At 40.3% G+C, this 18,078-nt stretch overlaps 1 protein-coding gene across 1 annotated transcript in view; it reads right to left on the reverse strand.

The window, feature by feature from the left end:
- The window catches only part of dnah9l (dynein, axonemal, heavy polypeptide 9 like), a 78,970-nt gene that overhangs the window by 36,975 nt on the left and 23,917 nt on the right, over positions 1 to 18,078 (reverse strand). The window contains exons 27-50 of the mRNA XM_051705910.1: positions 17,496 to 17,720; positions 17,330 to 17,421; positions 15,959 to 16,085; positions 15,680 to 15,847; positions 15,463 to 15,588; positions 14,893 to 15,000; positions 14,689 to 14,820; positions 14,429 to 14,589; positions 14,188 to 14,344; positions 13,911 to 14,056; positions 12,438 to 12,554; positions 12,140 to 12,278; positions 11,954 to 12,046; positions 11,601 to 11,795; positions 11,296 to 11,373; positions 5,952 to 6,084; positions 5,430 to 5,557; positions 4,745 to 4,893; positions 3,924 to 4,074; positions 3,580 to 3,711; positions 3,263 to 3,436; positions 2,898 to 3,102; positions 1,799 to 1,964; positions 1,296 to 1,398 (exon numbers count right to left, since the gene is read on the reverse strand). Of these exons, the coding sequence (XP_051561870.1) occupies positions 1,296 to 1,398; positions 1,799 to 1,964; positions 2,898 to 3,102; positions 3,263 to 3,436; positions 3,580 to 3,711; positions 3,924 to 4,074; positions 4,745 to 4,893; positions 5,430 to 5,557; positions 5,952 to 6,084; positions 11,296 to 11,373; positions 11,601 to 11,795; positions 11,954 to 12,046; positions 12,140 to 12,278; positions 12,438 to 12,554; positions 13,911 to 14,056; positions 14,188 to 14,344; positions 14,429 to 14,589; positions 14,689 to 14,820; positions 14,893 to 15,000; positions 15,463 to 15,588; positions 15,680 to 15,847; positions 15,959 to 16,085; positions 17,330 to 17,421; positions 17,496 to 17,720 (3,405 nt within the window). The remainder of the gene's footprint in view (positions 1 to 1,295; positions 1,399 to 1,798; positions 1,965 to 2,897; positions 3,103 to 3,262; positions 3,437 to 3,579; positions 3,712 to 3,923; positions 4,075 to 4,744; positions 4,894 to 5,429; positions 5,558 to 5,951; positions 6,085 to 11,295; positions 11,374 to 11,600; positions 11,796 to 11,953; positions 12,047 to 12,139; positions 12,279 to 12,437; positions 12,555 to 13,910; positions 14,057 to 14,187; positions 14,345 to 14,428; positions 14,590 to 14,688; positions 14,821 to 14,892; positions 15,001 to 15,462; positions 15,589 to 15,679; positions 15,848 to 15,958; positions 16,086 to 17,329; positions 17,422 to 17,495; positions 17,721 to 18,078) is intronic.

The following is an 18,078-nucleotide window of genomic DNA, read 5'->3' on the forward strand; positions in this document are numbered from 1 at the left end:
GGTTGGATACGTATTGGCTTTTATTGTTGCATTTAGTTGCAGAATGGTCATGTATTGGTTGTTATGGTTACCTGTAGCCAAGAGTTGAATATGTATTTGCTGTTATGGTTACCTCCACTCAGGATTGGATATGCATTGGTAGTTATTGGAACCTGTAGGCGGGGGTTGGATATGTATAGGTTGTTATGGTTACCTGTAGTCGAGGGTTGGATATGTATAGGTTTTATGGTTACCTGTAGTCGGGGGTTGGATTATGTATTGGTTGTTAGGGTTACCTGTATTCAAGGGTTGGATATGTATTAGTTGTTATTGTTACCTGTAGTCCAGGGTTGGATACATATTGGTTGTTATGGTTACCTATAATCGAGTGTTGGATATGTATTGATTTTTAAGATTTCCTGTTTTGAGGTTTTGATATGTATTAGTTATTAGGGTTACCTGTAGTTGAAGGTTGGATATGTATAGGTTGTTAGGGTTATCTGTATTCGAGGGTTGGATATGTATTAGTTGTTATGGTAACCTTTAGTCCAGGGTTGGATACATATTGGTTGTTATGGTTACCTATAATCGAGTGTTGAATATGTAATGATTTTTAAGATTTCCTGTAGTCGAGGGTTTGATATGTATTGATTGTAACGGTCACCTGTAGCCGAGGGTTGAATATGTATTGGCTTTTATTGTTGCATTTAGTTGCAGAATGGTCATATATTGGTTGTTATGGTTACCTGTAGCCAAGAGTTGAATATGTATTTGCTGTTATGGTTACCTCCACTCAGGGTTGGATTTGTATTGGTTGTTATTGGAACCTGTAGGCGAGGGTTTGATATGTAATGGTGGTTAGGGTTACCTGTAGTCGAGGGTTGGATATGTATAGGTTGTTGTGGTTACCTGTAGTCAGGGTTGGATATGTATTTGTTGTTAGGGTTATCTGTATTCAAAGGTTGGATATGTATTAGTTGTTATGGTTACCTTTAGTCCAGGGTTGGATACATATTGGTTGTTATGGTTACCTATAGTCGAGTGTTGAATATGTATTGATTTTTACGATTTCCTGTAGACAAGGGTTTGATATGTATTGATTGTTAAGGTCACCTGTAGCCGAGGGTTGAATATGTATTTCTTTTACTGTTGCATTTAGTTGCAGAATGGTCATGTATTGGTTTTTATGGTTACCTGTAGCCAAGAGCTGAATATGTATTTGCTGTTATGGTTACCTCCACTCAGGGTTGGATATGCATTGCTTGTTATGCTTATCTGCAGTCGAGGGATGTATATGTATTAAGTGCTATGGTTACCTGTAGACGAGGGTTGACTGAGAAGCTTCCTGCTGTTGGATTCATGCAGGTTATGTACTGACAATTATGAATCTCCTTAAGGACCAACCTTTGACGATCATACCTAACAAACACACAAACAAATACACACACATACAGAAATGTAAGCGTAAGCGTAGTTCTAGCATGAAGATCTTGGGATTCATTCCATCAGGCATCTCATCCAATCACAACCCAGCCTCTGCTTTATAAGGCCGCTCAGGTGTTTCTCATTGTTGCTTACTACCACCCCCCCGACCACCACCTCATCATTACCACTTTAGGTCCCGTCCTGGGCGGGGCGCTCCAATGATTCAAGCAAATATCAGAGCGCTGAACCGTAGGATGAGGCTTACTGCAAAAGTATTTCTACTTTCTTATTAATCTTAATAATCCAGAGTCTTTTCTGATAGAAGTATAGCTGATCCAAATCAGTTTTATAGACAAGCATGTGAATGTGTGTGTTTCAGCAAGTTTTTTCTTACCAGTGGGAATAGTCCAGGTGTTGTCTGATCAGGGTATGAGGTTGAACTGTTCCATATGCATCTACCTCTGGCATGTTCAGATCATCCACAAAGTAAATTAGCTTCTTATTCCCAGGAGGAGCAAAGTTTCGTCCTGCCTTCTTCTCCAGTGGCTTCTCCAGCACACCTACAGCAAAACACCAGAACAGACAGTGTGTGTACAGTATCTGTGAGACTGTGTTTTTAATATTTGTATGATGATTTCCTCCTACATGCCTGAAAGCATATTTTGGTTTACCATGCAAGTGTTTCAGTGTGTATGTATATATACAGTACAAAAGTTGTGTTTTATTTAGTTTGAGAAAACAGGGAGGGAGACGAGTACAGAGCACTGTTGCATAAATATACATTATGAGCATCATCCATTTAAATGATCGAACTTAATGATTACAAATAGGCCTATTTTTTTGTTTTCGTGGAACTGAATGCATTTACACATTAACTCAGAAAAAAAAAGATGCAATTAATCACATTTAATAATTTAATCTATTGACAACCCTAGTAAAAATGCAACAACAAAAAAATTATTTGAGGGCTAGGGAACAGAAAATATCATTAGCTCAGTAAAAAAACAAATATAGAAGTCAATGGAAAGTCTTCTAAAAGAAAGGAAAAACAAACATATGTGTATGCATAAAACAAAAATCAGCATGGAGGGAGAGGGGTTAAGAGCACTGTTGCTTTTAATATTGCACTGTTGTTTCGCAATAACTCTTTATCGTCACCACAATAAATTTCTTTGTTTTTATGGTACAAGTCCTTATTGATTCCTTCTTTTTATTCTCTTTATTTTTTCTTGTTTTTTTTTCTTTATCTTTTTGTATTTAAATGTTTCTTAATTTCTTTATAAAATAAGAATTTTATTATTTAATTCAAATCTTGATTTGTGGGAAAATACTTTGTTTAAGCCCTTTTGGGCTTTTTTTTTTTACGGTCCCAGCACTAATATTGTTTTATTTTTGTTTTTCTTTAAATCTGCTTTAATTTCATTTTTGTGTGCAAATTTATAAATAAAAAATGTATTACAAAATATATATATTATATTCAGCCTCTCACTTACGCTGTAACATGGCTGAAGTTGTGTAATAATTGAACGGGACTTTAGCCACCATGAATTCCTCTTTGAGTTTGGAGATCTTGTCCCAGACCAGGATGGTTTTCCCCACGCCAGCGTTTCCCACCAGCATCACCGGCTTTCCCTTCTGCAGAAGCAACTCGATGAAGTATGTCAGACAGATCGTCTCTGCTGAATGCACCAAAACTGTCTGTACACATGCACAAGACATCCTCTGTTTACTGGTCAACAGCTGAGAAAGGAGGGGAGTCTTTGTGACCTCAAGACTTTGCAAAAAAAGTTAAATTGTTTTTTGAAATGTAAATCAAATCAGAATACAGGTTACATTTTCTATATTTTTTGTTTTTGACCTGCAAAGGGATTTCAGGTTCCAACTCAAAGGGAGGTGTGCGTTCACTCCAGGGTGTGAACCGTTTAGTGTTGGGGTCGATGTAGTAATCAAACACTGAACCCTGAGAGGGAAACTTCACAGCACGCATCTCCTTACACCACCAACGACTGAACTCTAAACGATAATCTATGAGCTGAGAGAGAGAGAGAGAGAGAGAGAGAGAGAGAGAGAGCGCGAGACAGATAGACAGAGAGAGTGTGTGCCACAAAAATATCACAACAGTCACAGCAGCAGTGCGACTGTTAAAAAACAGTTAACATGAATGTGTAGACTAACATGGTCCTGGAATAGAGCCCCTCCAAAGGCCCAAACACACGCAAACACAAAGTAGATCTCATAGAGCTCACGAGGAGAGTCTGGAGGAGTGTTTTCATCGGTCAACAAGCAGTCCAGAAGACAACACAGAGTCTGATACACACAAACATACAATAAACACACAAAATTGAAATATAAGCACATACAGTGGCCCCAAAAAGTATTTGGACATATTTTTCTCATTATATTAGAAAACAAAATATCATACTAAATATCATAAAAGTAATTTATTTTGAAATTACAAAATTTAAAAAAAAAAAAAAAGCAAATTTTCAATCAAAACAATGTGTATGTGTGCCTCTAACCTGTACCATGCTCGTCTCAGGTATAGGTGTGATTGTCTTAAGGTTGCATCTGACCTGCTCCAGACAGTAGGGCACATACTTATCAAACAAGATAGTGAGATTCGCTCGCTCAGACTGGGCCTGACGGGTGTCAATCCAGCTTGTAACATACCTGTCAATCATAATGAAGGCTTGAGCATCTCAAACACAAATCCAACACTCTCAATTATTCTTTTATCATACAATGAATCAGTTTGTTTCTGTGTGTTTTTGTGATATAGGGACAGTATTTGGCATAAAACATAAAAAAGTTAAGAAGTAGGTAATGGGGGGCCTGGGTAGCTCAGTGGTAAAATACACTGGCTACCACCCCTGGAGTCGCTAGCTCGCTAGCTCGCTAGTTCAAATCCCAGGGTGTGCTGAGTGACTCCAGCCAGGTCTCCCAAGCAACCAAATTGGCACTGTTGCTAGGGAGGGTACAGTCACATGGGGTAAACTCTTCGTGGTCACTATAATGTGGTTCGTTCTCAGTGGGGCACGTGGTGAGTTGAGCATGGTTGCCGCGGTGGATGGCGTGAAGCCTCCACACGCGCTATGTTTCCGTGGCAACGCACTCAACAAGCTATGTGATAAGATGCGCAGGTTGATGGTCTCAGACGCGGAGGCAACTGGGATTCATCCACCCAGACTGTGGCGAATCACTATGCGACCACGAGGACTTAAAAAAAAAAAGCACATAGGGAATTGGGCATTCCAAATTGGGAATTGGGAAAAAAAAAAAAAGAAAAAAAGTAGGTAATGGGTGTGAGAAATAGGTCAGTAATTTGAGTACTGGCACTTACGAACTCCAGCCTAGATCCTGAGGGTTCACATAAAGAATTCCTGCCCTAGATACAGTTGCCGGGGTGGCTGCTTTTAGGTGGCTGATCTCAAACAGCAAACGCATGGAGGGAGTCAGTGATATCCGCTCGTTACTGGCCAGTGTAAGCACCTAATATACACACATTATTACATAATTATTATATTATTACATAACACATATTACATAATACACATATTCAAAGACCAAAAATGCAAACAAATAAAACGCATATATGCAACACACATACATACATGCAAACAAACTATTTTGAGGGCCTTAAAATAAAGCAAAAAATATATTATTCCCAGAGTTTTTGTCATGTTTTCCAGTGAAATTACACAAGATATTAAGTATTGTTTTCAGGGAAATCTAACAAAATCTTATGAGGTTTATGCTTAAAACAAGAAAAAAAAAAAAAAATTGCCCACTGGTTATGCAAAATGTGTGGGTTTTTTTTCCCCTTTACAAATTTTTGTTTGATTTTTCAGAAAACAACACTTAATATCTTTAATTTTGCTTCTCAAGTAAATGTATCTCATTGCAAGGATGTTTATATATTTTCACTGGAAAACATGACAAAACACTGAGTAAGAGAACTATTTTTTTGCAGTATTTTTTGAAGGCATTAGCAGCAGCTTTAATTGGCTGGTGTCTTGATGACCAACCTTGTTATCATCCATGACAGTGTTTAAAGATTCAATCCACATAGGGTCGATGTCTCCATCTAGAACAATCCACTTTGGTCCGTCATGAGATATAGCAGAGAGTTCTCTCATAGTGGAAGAAAACAGACCTAAAACAAGGAGTTATGGTCACATAAATACACTTTCTTTAATATATGTACACACACACACACACACATCATGGTGGGGACTTCCCTTTGACTGCTATTGCACTTTATCTTAATTACTACATTAGTCTCTTTATAAACCAAGGCCCCCACAGTGTAGTTTATTTCAGGTTTTACTATGTTTGTAAGGACAAAGCATACAGTAGGAGCATAGAGAAACAAGTGTACACAGACACACACACACACACACACACACACAACTGACAGCTGTCTTGCAGCCACAGACAACAGAGTTGAACTTCACACAAAGGAATTAAACACACTCTCATGCACAAAAACACAAAGAGGAAAACAGACCCAAACCACACCCTCATAAACAAAAACAACACATACACACCATCTTTCCACTCCCGTGTGGCTGGATGCAGGAAGCCAAACAGCTCATCAGTGGTGACAGCTTTAGGGTTGATGTCAGTCCAGGTGGGCTTCAGTTTCATGTTGGTGTAGGTCTTATGCAGTGTTTTCAGAATCTGACACACAAACAACCACAAAATTCAATAAGAAATACTGCGTTTACTCAAACAGTAATAAGATTAATTTGACACATCTGAGTTGGCTAACAAACTGTCTGAATATCATGTATAATGTACAGTATGTAGAACAATGAACAGCAAACATATAGAATAAACGTTTAACCTCGAGCAACCCTGCGTCCACATGCATGGACTTTGTATTTTGGCATTGCTATACACAACGCATAATTTAAATTAATTTAAACTGAAAACTGAATACTGTTCACAAGATTCTAGACTGTCATTTAAGGGTTAAACTTCTGGTGCACCGAGTCATGTGACACAATAGCATGCCGTTGATTTCCTTGAAGCCTTTCTACAGGCACAGAGCCAACAAAAGTGCCTCTGGTAAGAAAGCTCTTTAAGTTTTTTCATTGAAACCTGTTTGGGTGTAAAGAGTAGAGTCTCTAGTTTCATTTGATGTGCCGTTTGAAAAAAATCATTCAATTTTCTCGCGTCAGCATGCTGATAAACATTATGTCCACATAAGTGGATTTTGGGACATTATTCCTTCAAAAGTTGAAAAAGCATGTTAGTTATTTTGAATACATTTCAACATTAACACATCTGTGAGTCATTTAGCTTCATTTTAATATAAATTTTGTTCGATTTTATTTTGTTTTCACCATACAGAAGGGTTCTATTCATTAACATTAGTAAATGCATTCCTATATTTACTGTGCATTTTCACACTGAGAATCAGTGGGTTCATCCAAAAGCTGATGTTGCTTTCAGAGGCTTTATATGGAGTTAGGATGAAAATAAGGTGCATTTCGAACTGTTCTGAAACTAGTGCAGACAGACAGTATGTAACGATGCTGGCTGCTGGCACTGATGATGACGATGACGTGAAGATTTTACCAACGTGATAACCAGTAACCCCAACTACAAACGTGAAACATAAAACATAAACATGAACTTGACTATAACATGACTTGATTATAAACAACGTTACTATGCTCATACACATTCAATACTTGACAAAAGACAATGGTGAACATCAGGGCTTAAATACAAGACATGGGAGAACATAAACCAATGAACAAACAGAACTCATAACAAGCTAATTAAACAATAAACCAATGAAAACATGATACATGAACATGGAGGGAAAACAGGAATCACATGACAAGGGAAACAGGAACTAAACATTTCAAAATAAAAGACATGAATCAACAAAATACACATGACATATCCCCCCCACTAAGGGGCGGCTCCCGACACCCCAACACATAAACAAAACACGTAAAACATGACATAAATTCAAAGTTCTGTAGGGAGCTGGGGGGGGGGTCTTGAGGCGTGGGGCGTGTGACCAGGGCAGAGTCCGTGGGGGGTGGAACCATGAGAGTCTCGAGGGGGTGAGCCAAGGAATTTGGTGCCCGGAGAGTAGCCGAAGACTGGATGGGCCAGGGTGGAGCCGATGGCAGGGAGGACTAAGGCAGTGCTGGAGGCTCGGAGGAGCAAGGCGGAGCTGGGGAATCGGAAGACTGAGGTGGAGCCGGTGGGACTGAGGACCTAGGTGGAGCCGTTGGGAAGAAGGTCCTCGGTGGAGCTGACAGATCTGATGGACGAGGCGCAGCCAGAGGATCAGAGAGCCAAAGCGGAGCCAGGTGACCGACAGACCAAGGAGGAGCCGGAGGGACAAGGGACGAGGGACCCCGGCAAATCCAACAGGCTGAAGGACCGCACTGGAGCCGAGGGAACGCAGAGCTGTGGCAATGTCGAGGGACCGACAGGCCAAGGCGAAGTCCAGGGCTTGGAGGGTCCAGGCATGGTCGGAGGGCCGAAAGTTCCCCTTGCCTGCTCGGGAGAACTAAGGGTGGGTATAAGGGTGGGAACCATCTCTAGGTCCAATTGCTCAGGTGTGGCTGTGACGTGGCATGGAGCAAGCTGAGGCGTTGCTGTGACGTGGCATGGAGCAGGCTGAGGCGTTGCTGTGACGTGGCATGGAGCAGGCTGATGATTCCGGGCAAAAGATGGCGCTAGCTCAGCGGCCATGACGTGGAACTCTGGTTTTGCGGCCATGACGTGGAACTCTGGTTTTGCGGCCATGACGTGGAACTCTGGTTTTGCGGCCATGACGTGGAACTCTGGTTTTGCGGCCATGACGTGGAACTCTGGTTTTGCGGCCATGACGTGGAACTCTGGTTTTGCGGCCATGACGTGGAACTCTGGTTTTGCGGCCATGACGTGGAACTCTGGTTTTGCGGCCATGACGTGGAACTCTGGTTTTGCGGCCATGACGTGGAACTCTGGTTTTGCGGCCATGACGTGGAACTCTGGTTTTGCGGCCATGACGTGGAACTCTGGTTTTGCGGCCATGACGTGGAACTCTGGTTTTGCGGCCATGACGTGGAACTCTGGTTTTGCGGCCATGACGTGGAACTCTGGTTTTGCGGCCATGACGTGGAACTCTGGTTTTGCGGCCATGACGTGGAACTCTGGTTTGGTGGCCATGACGTGGAACTCTGGTTTGGTGGCCATGACGTGGAACTCTGGCTCGGTGGCGGCCATGTCGTAGAAATCTGGCTCGGCGGCGGCCATGTTGTGGAACTCTGGCTCGGCGGCAGCCATGTCGTTGAACTCTGGCTCGGCATCCGCCTCCCCCACAGTGAACTTGGAACCAATGATCTGTAGGGCGAGGTCGATATATTGAGCCAGGCTGAGGGAACTGTGACCGCCAGGCATCAAAAAAGAAATGGACTCATTCAGTCCAAATCTAAAACAGTCTTTGAGGGCAACCTCATTAAAGTCCACCTGGTCAGGCTAGACTGCAGAAGTCCTTAACGTAGTCCTCCAGGGGACGATTCCCCTGACGTTGGCACAGAAGTAAAACTGCTGGGTTCATGGCTGGTCTGAGGCGATGCTGTGATGTGGCATGGAGCAGGCTGAGGCATTGCTGTGACATGGCATGGAGCAGGCTGATGATTCAGGGCAAAAGATGGCGCTAGCTCAGCGGCCATGACGTGGAACTCTGGTTTGGCGGCGGCCATGACGTGGAACTCTGGCTCGGCAGCGGCCATGACGTGGAACTCTGGCTCGGCAGCGGCCATGACGTGGAACTCTGGCTCGGCAGCGGCCATGACGTGGAACTCTGGCTCGGCAGCGGCCATGACGTGGAACTCTGGCTCGGCAGCGGCCATGACGTGGAACTCTGGCTCGGCGGCGGCCATGACGTGGAACTATGGCTCGGCCCAAATGTAAGTTTGTTACATATGCAATGATTTAAACTTTTGACTTTTCAAATCGAATGTTTTCTTGACCAAATTAATGAACAGAACTTTTCTGTTTCTTCGAACTCTTTTAACATTTATCAGTCGTCCATGATTTTAGTTCTTTATTCTTCCTATTTTGTCAAAATGACGCAGGTCCAAAATTAACTTTTTAGCCCTCAGCCTAGGTGGCTGGTAGATTAAAACATTGACCAGCCAGATAAAGATTTTACCAGCCATTTTTATAATTGTTTTTATTTTTTATTTTTATTGCATTTTACAAGTGGATTTTACAGACATAAAGGAGACAAATAAACAATACTATAAGCATGTTTAAAAGTTAACTGCTTTTTTAAATAATTGTACTGTTTTATTATTTATGAAATTCTTAATTGCCAGATAGTCAAATTAGAATTATTTTTCAGATTATTCACTTATTACGACAAAACTAAATTTGTATTTTAAACTACATGTTGTCATATGAATGACCAGTAAGTGACTCTCATGAACTCTCATTATGTACATTTTACAGTAAAAGATCTTGGTTTATTTGGAGTGAGTCAATTAATTCAGTCAACTCCAGCAGATACATACATTAAGTCTTTTTGATTCAATAAAAAGAGCTGGCTCATAGATTTACTGCTAACAAGGGATGTCCTCATACCATTTTGTTTTTTAGAACGAGTACCAATTCTTCCTTTTCAGCACTCGCAGATACTGATACCTGTTTTATGAAATATGAAATCCATATCAACAGTTTATTTCAATGTTATCATCAAAATTGTGTCTAAATAAGATAATTTTATTAAAACTTTAATCAAATGAAAATAGAACAATTAATTTTCAACATAATACTGTGTTATTTTTATCAAATGAGGTAGTGTTATTCAGAACCTCACAGCACAATCCAAAATACAACATTTGAGCATAACATAACAGGGTATCACAGGTGTGAGATATTGCTGAAATATTATACAATTACTACTGATTTATCAGTAGTAGTAGTAGTAGTAGTAGTATTAAGCCCTATTAGAATAAGGAGCACAAACAGTGTTGTAGGATTTTTCAAGAGAAACAAGCAACTTGGGCAGTGAATACAAACCCAAAATAAGCGGCCTTTGGATTTTAAGCGTGGTGGGGGTCATCTGAATGTGGACATTGACACAAAAGCCCTAATTAAAAACAAACTCTTTTGGATCATTTTAATTACAGGTCTCTCAGTCAAACTCCGACAGCATCATATCAAATAATCATTAAGTGAAGATTTGGAAACAACTAAGAAACTCTCTTTTTACCTTGTATCATTTTGTCATTGCGGGATGCCCTGTGACAGTGTCATTCACTGATCCAGTTTGCAATGACATGTCCGAACGCGCATATGCGGGAGATCGTGAGTGATGCGCGGGTAGGTTTGGACTCTTCCAGTAGCCATTTGATTGGCACGCCTGATGTAGAGTGCAACTCGAACAGTAGGTGGGGATACTTTTAGTGATCGGTCACTCTCTACTGTTCCTAGGGAGCCAATCCCTAACAAGCGCAAAAAACACAGACTGAATACTGGAAATAAGCCCAAAAAATGCAATCGCCGACTGCCCATTTTTAAAAGCGACTGAAAAAACAAGCCCAAAGTCGCTTATAAGCAGAATTGGCAACTATGAGCTCAAGTCACATGTACTACTTTTATGATACTTTTACGGTGCTTTTGTCCTTTTTTGAGCTTATAAATCACTGTACACTTCTCTGAATGGTAAACAGAAGCTCAGATATGTTTCCTAAGATCTCCTTTTGTATTTCACAGAGGAAAGAAAATAATACAGTGTTGGAATGACATTGGGGTAGGTAAATGATGACAAAATCTTCATTTTTATAAGTGTAATACAATGGCCAATCAGGTTTTACAGTAGCAAATTACATTATCTGTTTGCCACTCTCTATATTTGTTCATTGGGCTGACCTGACTTTTTCCTGTTCCAGCTCCACCCACTACAAAAACAGAGTGTCTCACTGCCAACAGCTCTTCCAGCTGGGTCACCTGAAGGAGGTAGAAGAAAGGACAGAAATAAAGAAGAGAGATGATCTGTAAGTGAAGAGGATCTGTATACAAACCCATTAAATGTCCTAACATTTGAACATTGCTCTCATATACTGTATGGACACTTGAACATTTAATTGCCAAACCTGATCATTAGAAGGGGGTGTTCACATACTCTTGTCCATGTAGTGTACAACACATGCACACACACACAAAGAAAGTCAAACCTTGAGTATGAAGTTCTCCTCAGGCTGCAGGTGAAGTTCAGTGACCGACTGGCGTACGTTCTGCTCAAGCTCATTGTCTCTCTTGCGTGGAATGTCCAGAAGAGGGAAAAGATCACTGATCAGGCCAAGGAAGATCGGCACATCGCTCGTCACGACCTTCGGCAGGTTAAAGTCTCGCAGAGCACGCATCAACACCTGAAAAACAAACATGTACTTCTTAAACATGTATGACAGTTAATAATTGTTGTTACAGAACAAACTGTATTTAATTAATTTTAATAACAAATCATTTTAAATTCAAAGGAACCAGGAGAAATGCATCACTTCTTCTCAACTACATATGCCATGAGCACCTGCTCTTCAGGGCGGCTCCTGTCCTCCCTCTTCAGTGACCCGGCCACAACCAAGACTGACTTAATGGCTCTCAAACCCCAGTCATAATGATCCTACAAGAAACAATCATTTCAATGATAATTCAATACAGTGACCCAAAAACTCAATAAGCATTTCCGAGTCTGTTTGTGCATGTGCGTATATACCTGTTTGGAGAGCAGCTCTTTGCACAGTGTATAGAGGCTGATGAACTTGCGCGCAAGCAGACGAGCATCTAAAAAACCTTCAGCCACCAACATGATCTCACAGATTAACTCATAATCAGGAATCACCATCGCACATGGCCTGGCACACAGAGACAGTGTTCATATTTTCTGGACAAAGCATCTATGTATATTTGTCTCATATAAACACCTTGAAAATCCAATATTATTGGCCACTGTCATTCAGTTACATGACAACCAGATAATGAAAGGGGGCAGAAGACAGAGAAATCAATGCAACCTGAAGAGCGCTTTGAGGTTTTCTGGTAGTTCAGTTCTCCCTGCATATCCAGGGTTCAGAGTGATGAAGATCCCAACAGTTGGCCTCAACTCAATCTCCTCCCCTAGGAAGTGAAACCTGATAAATGGAACACAAAAAAATGAAGTATAATAGAATATGATGGCATGGAATAGGAAAAGATGGAATGGAATTGAATAGAATGGAATGGTGTGAGATTGAATGGAATTGAATATAATGGAATAGTGTGAGATGGAATGGAATGAAATAAAATGGAATAGTGTAAGATGCAATGGAATATAATTAAATTATGTGACAAATAATGTAATAGAATGGAATGGTGTGAGATGGAATAGAATGGAATTTAATAGAATGAAATGGTGTGAGATGGTATGGAATGGAAAGGAATGGTGTGAGATGGAATGAAATTGTGTGAGATTGAATGAAATAGAGTGGAATGGTGTGAGGGAAGGGAATGGAATAAAATGGAATAGTGTGAAATAGAATGGAATGAAACAGGATAGAATAATGTGATACTGAATGGAGTGAGGTAATGGAATAGAATAGAGTGGTGTGAGATAGAATGGAATGGTGTGAGATGGAATGGAACTGAATATAATGGAATAGTGTGAGATAGAATGAAATGAAATAAAATGGAATGTGTGAGATGGAATTGAATAGAATGAAATGATGTGACATAATAGAATTGAATGGAATATAATGGAATGGTGTGAGATGGAATGGAATAGAATTTAATAGAATGGAATGGTGTGAGAGAATGGAATAAAATGGAAATTAAGTTTCCATTCCAATGGAAACAGATTGGAATGGAATGCAGTAGAATAGAATAATGTGATAATTAATGGTGCGAGATGAAATGGAATAGAATGGAATGGTGTGAGATGGAGTGTGAGATAGAGATGGTGGTGGAATGGAATGGAATAAAATGGAATGTGTGAGATGGAATGGAATAGAATGGTGTGAGATGGAATGGAATAGAATGGAATGGTGTGAGATCAATAGAATTGAATGAAATGGTGTGATATGGAATAGAATGGAATGAAATGGTGTGATATGGAATGGAATAAAATTGAATGGTGTGAGATGGAATGGATGGATGGATGAATGGGACAGACAGGACAGGATAGGATAGGATAGGATAGGATATGAAGGTGTAAATGAAATGGGAAAAGGTTGCATGGCAATTGAATGGAACAAAATGGTTTGAAATGAGATGAGAAAGGATGGTGTGAAGTGGAATTGGAATTTAATGGAATGGGATAGGATGTGATGGTGTGAGATGGAATGGGATAGAATGAAATGGAACTGGATCAGTAAAAACTAATGGATATACAGTATGTAAGGACTGAAAATCATGACCCACCATGACCAACTAACAACCATCAATCAGATAGACACTTTTTAATCATCTAAATACATTTATTTTTAGCTGTTTAAGACTATGTAGACTCTGACCTCTGTTTCTTGTTGCGTACAGCATCCTGAATGGTTTTCACCTGCACAGCAACCACAGAAAGAACCTCCACAGAGATCCTGTTAAACTCATCAAAACAACCCCACACGCCTGTCTGGGCTAAACCTTTATAGATATTACCTATTGACTGAAAAAAGGAGAGAGAGAACATGAGAAAGACTATAGCATTCAATAAATAAATTAGTGTGCCTGTAAAATACATTATTTTCTTAAATTGCCAATGTTTTTTATCCTGTTATCAGATTGTGACCTGCACACCTTGTAGTCCATTTGCTCGGAGCAGTTGAACACATAGACCATAATGCCGAGCGAGCGGCCCAGGTCTTTGGTGGTTTCAGTCTTGCCGGTTCCAGCAGGACCAGAGGTGGCACCACTCATGGTGAGGTGAAGAGACTGAGTCAGAGTGATGTAACAGCTGCAGGTAAAGTGATTAGCCCAGTCAAAATATATCAACAGTCACATGACATATATGTGACACTTGACTATCTGTGATACTTACCGGTCAGTGAGTGGTGTTATGACCAGTCTGTTAGTGTTGCCTAGATACTCATATGAGAATTGAAACTGTGCGTCACATATGTTGATGTAACAGTGCTTCTGTTGCTCATCCCATCGGAGTCGTAACTGCGACAACCATGCAAATGCCTGCCCATTGGTCACCTAGGACACATGTATGTGCAGTATATGTCATCATACTGCATTTCCCATACCATTACTTTTACACTTTGGAATATATACTGTACTTATCAGCTTGATTACCTTCTGAGAGATGAGTTTAGCGACTACATCACGAGCATGGACGTCAATAGTGCAGATGGTCATGATTTTTTGTCGGTCACCAGGGGTGAGCTCACCCAGTAACATGTTTATCAGAGAGTTCAGCTGACTGATCTACAATCCATTACAAATAATTGTCATTTTTTCAGCTAAAGTGAGTGAGAATATGTTTGTATTATCAGTTACCTGTTTTCGGTTGTAGTCTTTCAGGGCAGTCTCGAAACCCTCTTCCACCTTCTCGAAGGCAATTCCCACATCTGTCGCCCACCAAATTTGACTGCAGGTCAGTGCTACCTGAGAACCAAACACATGAGTAGTTGATGCATAATGTGTCCAGGGACTTTCTTTTAATAAAGTTATCTTTTTATCCTTTTATGCGACCAGTAACTGAGCAACAGTTTTCAACATTTTTACATTTTTGCTATCACTAGTGCAGTTTAAATGATCCTGCAGTGTGACAAAGTACAACTATTCCATGTAGTCTCTCAAATAATATGTGGTCATATAAGCTTCATACTGTATGTAAAAAAATGATAAAAGAATTAGCAAAATGCTGTTTAAAATAGTTTTACATGGAGTTTATTACCGCAGGGCCGGTGAACTTCCTACAAGAATTTCAAGTCAGCTACCCACATACTGTACAACTGCATAATAATTGCATGTATCAGCCATCTGGTATGTATAATTCCATTTCTAATTAACACAGACACACCTGCAAACACAAAGAACTATACATGTACACACACAAACACAGACCTGTGCTGGATAGTCAAACAGCCACTGATCTCGTTGCTTGTCTTCATAAGCTGCCACGGCTTCAGAGATCTCCTGACGGACCGTAGAACGCATGGACTGCTCCAGAGCATTCAGCCAACACTCTGCCTGTTACAGTAGAGTACAGAAACAATTTATTTTCAGAGAAAGCAGCTAAAGGTGTGTGTGTGGGGGGGGGTATGTTTTCACTGTGTGTTACCTGTCCTTCACACACACACGGCTGCGAGAAGGGCACGTACTCCCTCTCTCTGCTGTACATTCCCAAGGCAACAGTTGTTTTTGGTTCCACACCTCCTTCCTCCTCTTCCTCACTGTTAAAGCTGAGATCAGCCAGATTATCAAAGAGCTTTAGAAGGTGCCGTGTCACCTGCACATATATACACATTCTTTATACATAGCATAAACTTTTTTTTAAATGTATAATTTTTTATTTATTTTTCTAATTTGAAGCTGTGTAGCATATTAATATAACAGCAACCTGTCTGGGCTGAGTTCCCTTAGAAACAATATCCAGCAAGTCAGTAGCAGAGACAAAGTAGAATCTTGGAAACGTCAAACGCTTAGTCTCCAAATACTCAGCCAGAGCTTTTTCACACACCGATAATCTGCAATTCACACATAAATATAATATGGAACAACATCGAGCAGAATTTAACTTTATGCAAATGCAGAGATGCGATGTAGCAAATTCATACACACAAAGTCACTGGGCATGGCCATGAAGTTTTGTTATTTTAGTGCAAGCATGTGCTAAGTCTAGGCACAAGTGGGTTTCGTGAAATAGCACGTGCAAAGCATTAATGGGCTAGGTCAAGTGCAAATTAATTGTGAGGTTCTTCTCTGGCACTGTCTTTGTCTTATTAAATTGTCCATTCCCTGTCAAGCACCAGCGATACAAACAAAGACCGCACATTTATAAGAAGTTGGTAGTTTACTACCAATTAATTGCGTCCCTGTTGAATGTCAGGCATACTTCTATGACAGTGACACGCTCCTTTTAAACTCATGGAAAATGTGGTTCTCATCAGGATTTGGATCTATACTCCGTTAAATTATACAGAATGTAAATATTATTAATCATTTTCATCTACACACACAAATCATGGCTGGTATTAACAGTGATTGTATCGGAACGCACTTCGCTTCTACCAGTCGATTTTGATTTTAAAAAATGTAAGTTATTTATTGAAACACGAAATAATTTAACCAAAAATACTTCAAACAAAATGAAAATACAATTAAAAAAATCCAAACATTTTACTCTGTCCAACTTCCATGACACCAGGTGGAAAAATACCAATACAAATTAGATCATAAATACAATTGTAAAATATGCATAATAATAATAATTGAAAAATAAGTCATGACCTAAAGATAGTTTAATAAAAATCTCATAAATATCTGTTTCATAAAATGGCTACAACAGGGACATAAATTGATGTTCCAGTGTATTTTCAGAGTTTGGACATTAACTTTATTACCACCTGTTGGTGGAATCTCCTAACTGAATTTGCACAGAAAATAGACGTGCTTTTTAAATGTCTTTGCGCAGTTACCTATTTTTCAGGATAATAGAAAATTGCGCTTTGCGGCACATCATTAATATAAAATACACCCACAAACACTTGACCCACGGCCACTTGCACTTTGCGCTGGCATGAAAATTGCACTTAGAATTAGCGCTCTCACAAAAATTGGATAAGACGTAGCGCACAGTCGTAGCGTGTAGCGCTGCGCTTTGTGCGCTCATGAAGATAGAGCCCTCAGTCTCTAAACTACATTCTCTCTCTCTCTCTCTCTCTCTCTCTCTCTCTCTCTCTCTACACACACACACACACACACATACTACCTTTGCTGAAGAGTCTCAAGTTGCTCCAAGAAGCCTGGTTGGTTGGTGACTATGATCACATTATCCATCTTCACAATAGTGACCATTAAACCCTAAAATGATATTCAGAGTGATGAAACATTTCTTATCTATCTGGCAAATTATGCAAATACCCTGCTTTAGATACCTGGAAGTCCTGGTGGATGCCTTGAAAGCGCTCTGCGTCATGGGCCAGCTGGTTTCGGATGTCCTCAGAATTGGTGAAGATGCTCTGGAGGTGAGCCCAAGTACGCTGGACCGCCAGCCAGGTGCCGATGACTAGATCGGCCACCATCAGTTTCCGCTGCCAGCCACTCACCTCCACCATAAAATACTCCACATATTTACTCATCAGAATGTTCTGCAGCTGAACCTGAAAAACACAAGCACACACAATGGAAGTGAAGCAAAGTGACCTGAACTAAACTGAATTAAATTTAATTTAATTGATTGAACTGAATTGACCTGCCCAGCTGAAAAGACCAGCATTGCTGGTCACCAGCTTATGTTGTGTTTTGGGTGCTGGTCTGTCAGCATGGAATGCAGGTGACACCACCATGCTTTTAAACAAGCTTAACCAACTTCACCAGAAAGACCATGTTGGTCAACCAGCTAGACCAGCACAAACCCAGCATGCTGGTTAAGCTGTTTTTTTTTAGCAGGGTGGCCTGAAGTGAAGTGACTTGACCTGAATTTAATTTAATTGACTGAACTGAACTAACCTGATGTGA

This window comes from Myxocyprinus asiaticus, chromosome 9 (genome assembly GCF_019703515.2).
Source record: "Myxocyprinus asiaticus isolate MX2 ecotype Aquarium Trade chromosome 9, UBuf_Myxa_2, whole genome shotgun sequence".
In the NCBI taxonomy this organism is placed as follows: Eukaryota; Metazoa; Chordata; class Actinopteri; order Cypriniformes; family Catostomidae; genus Myxocyprinus; species Myxocyprinus asiaticus.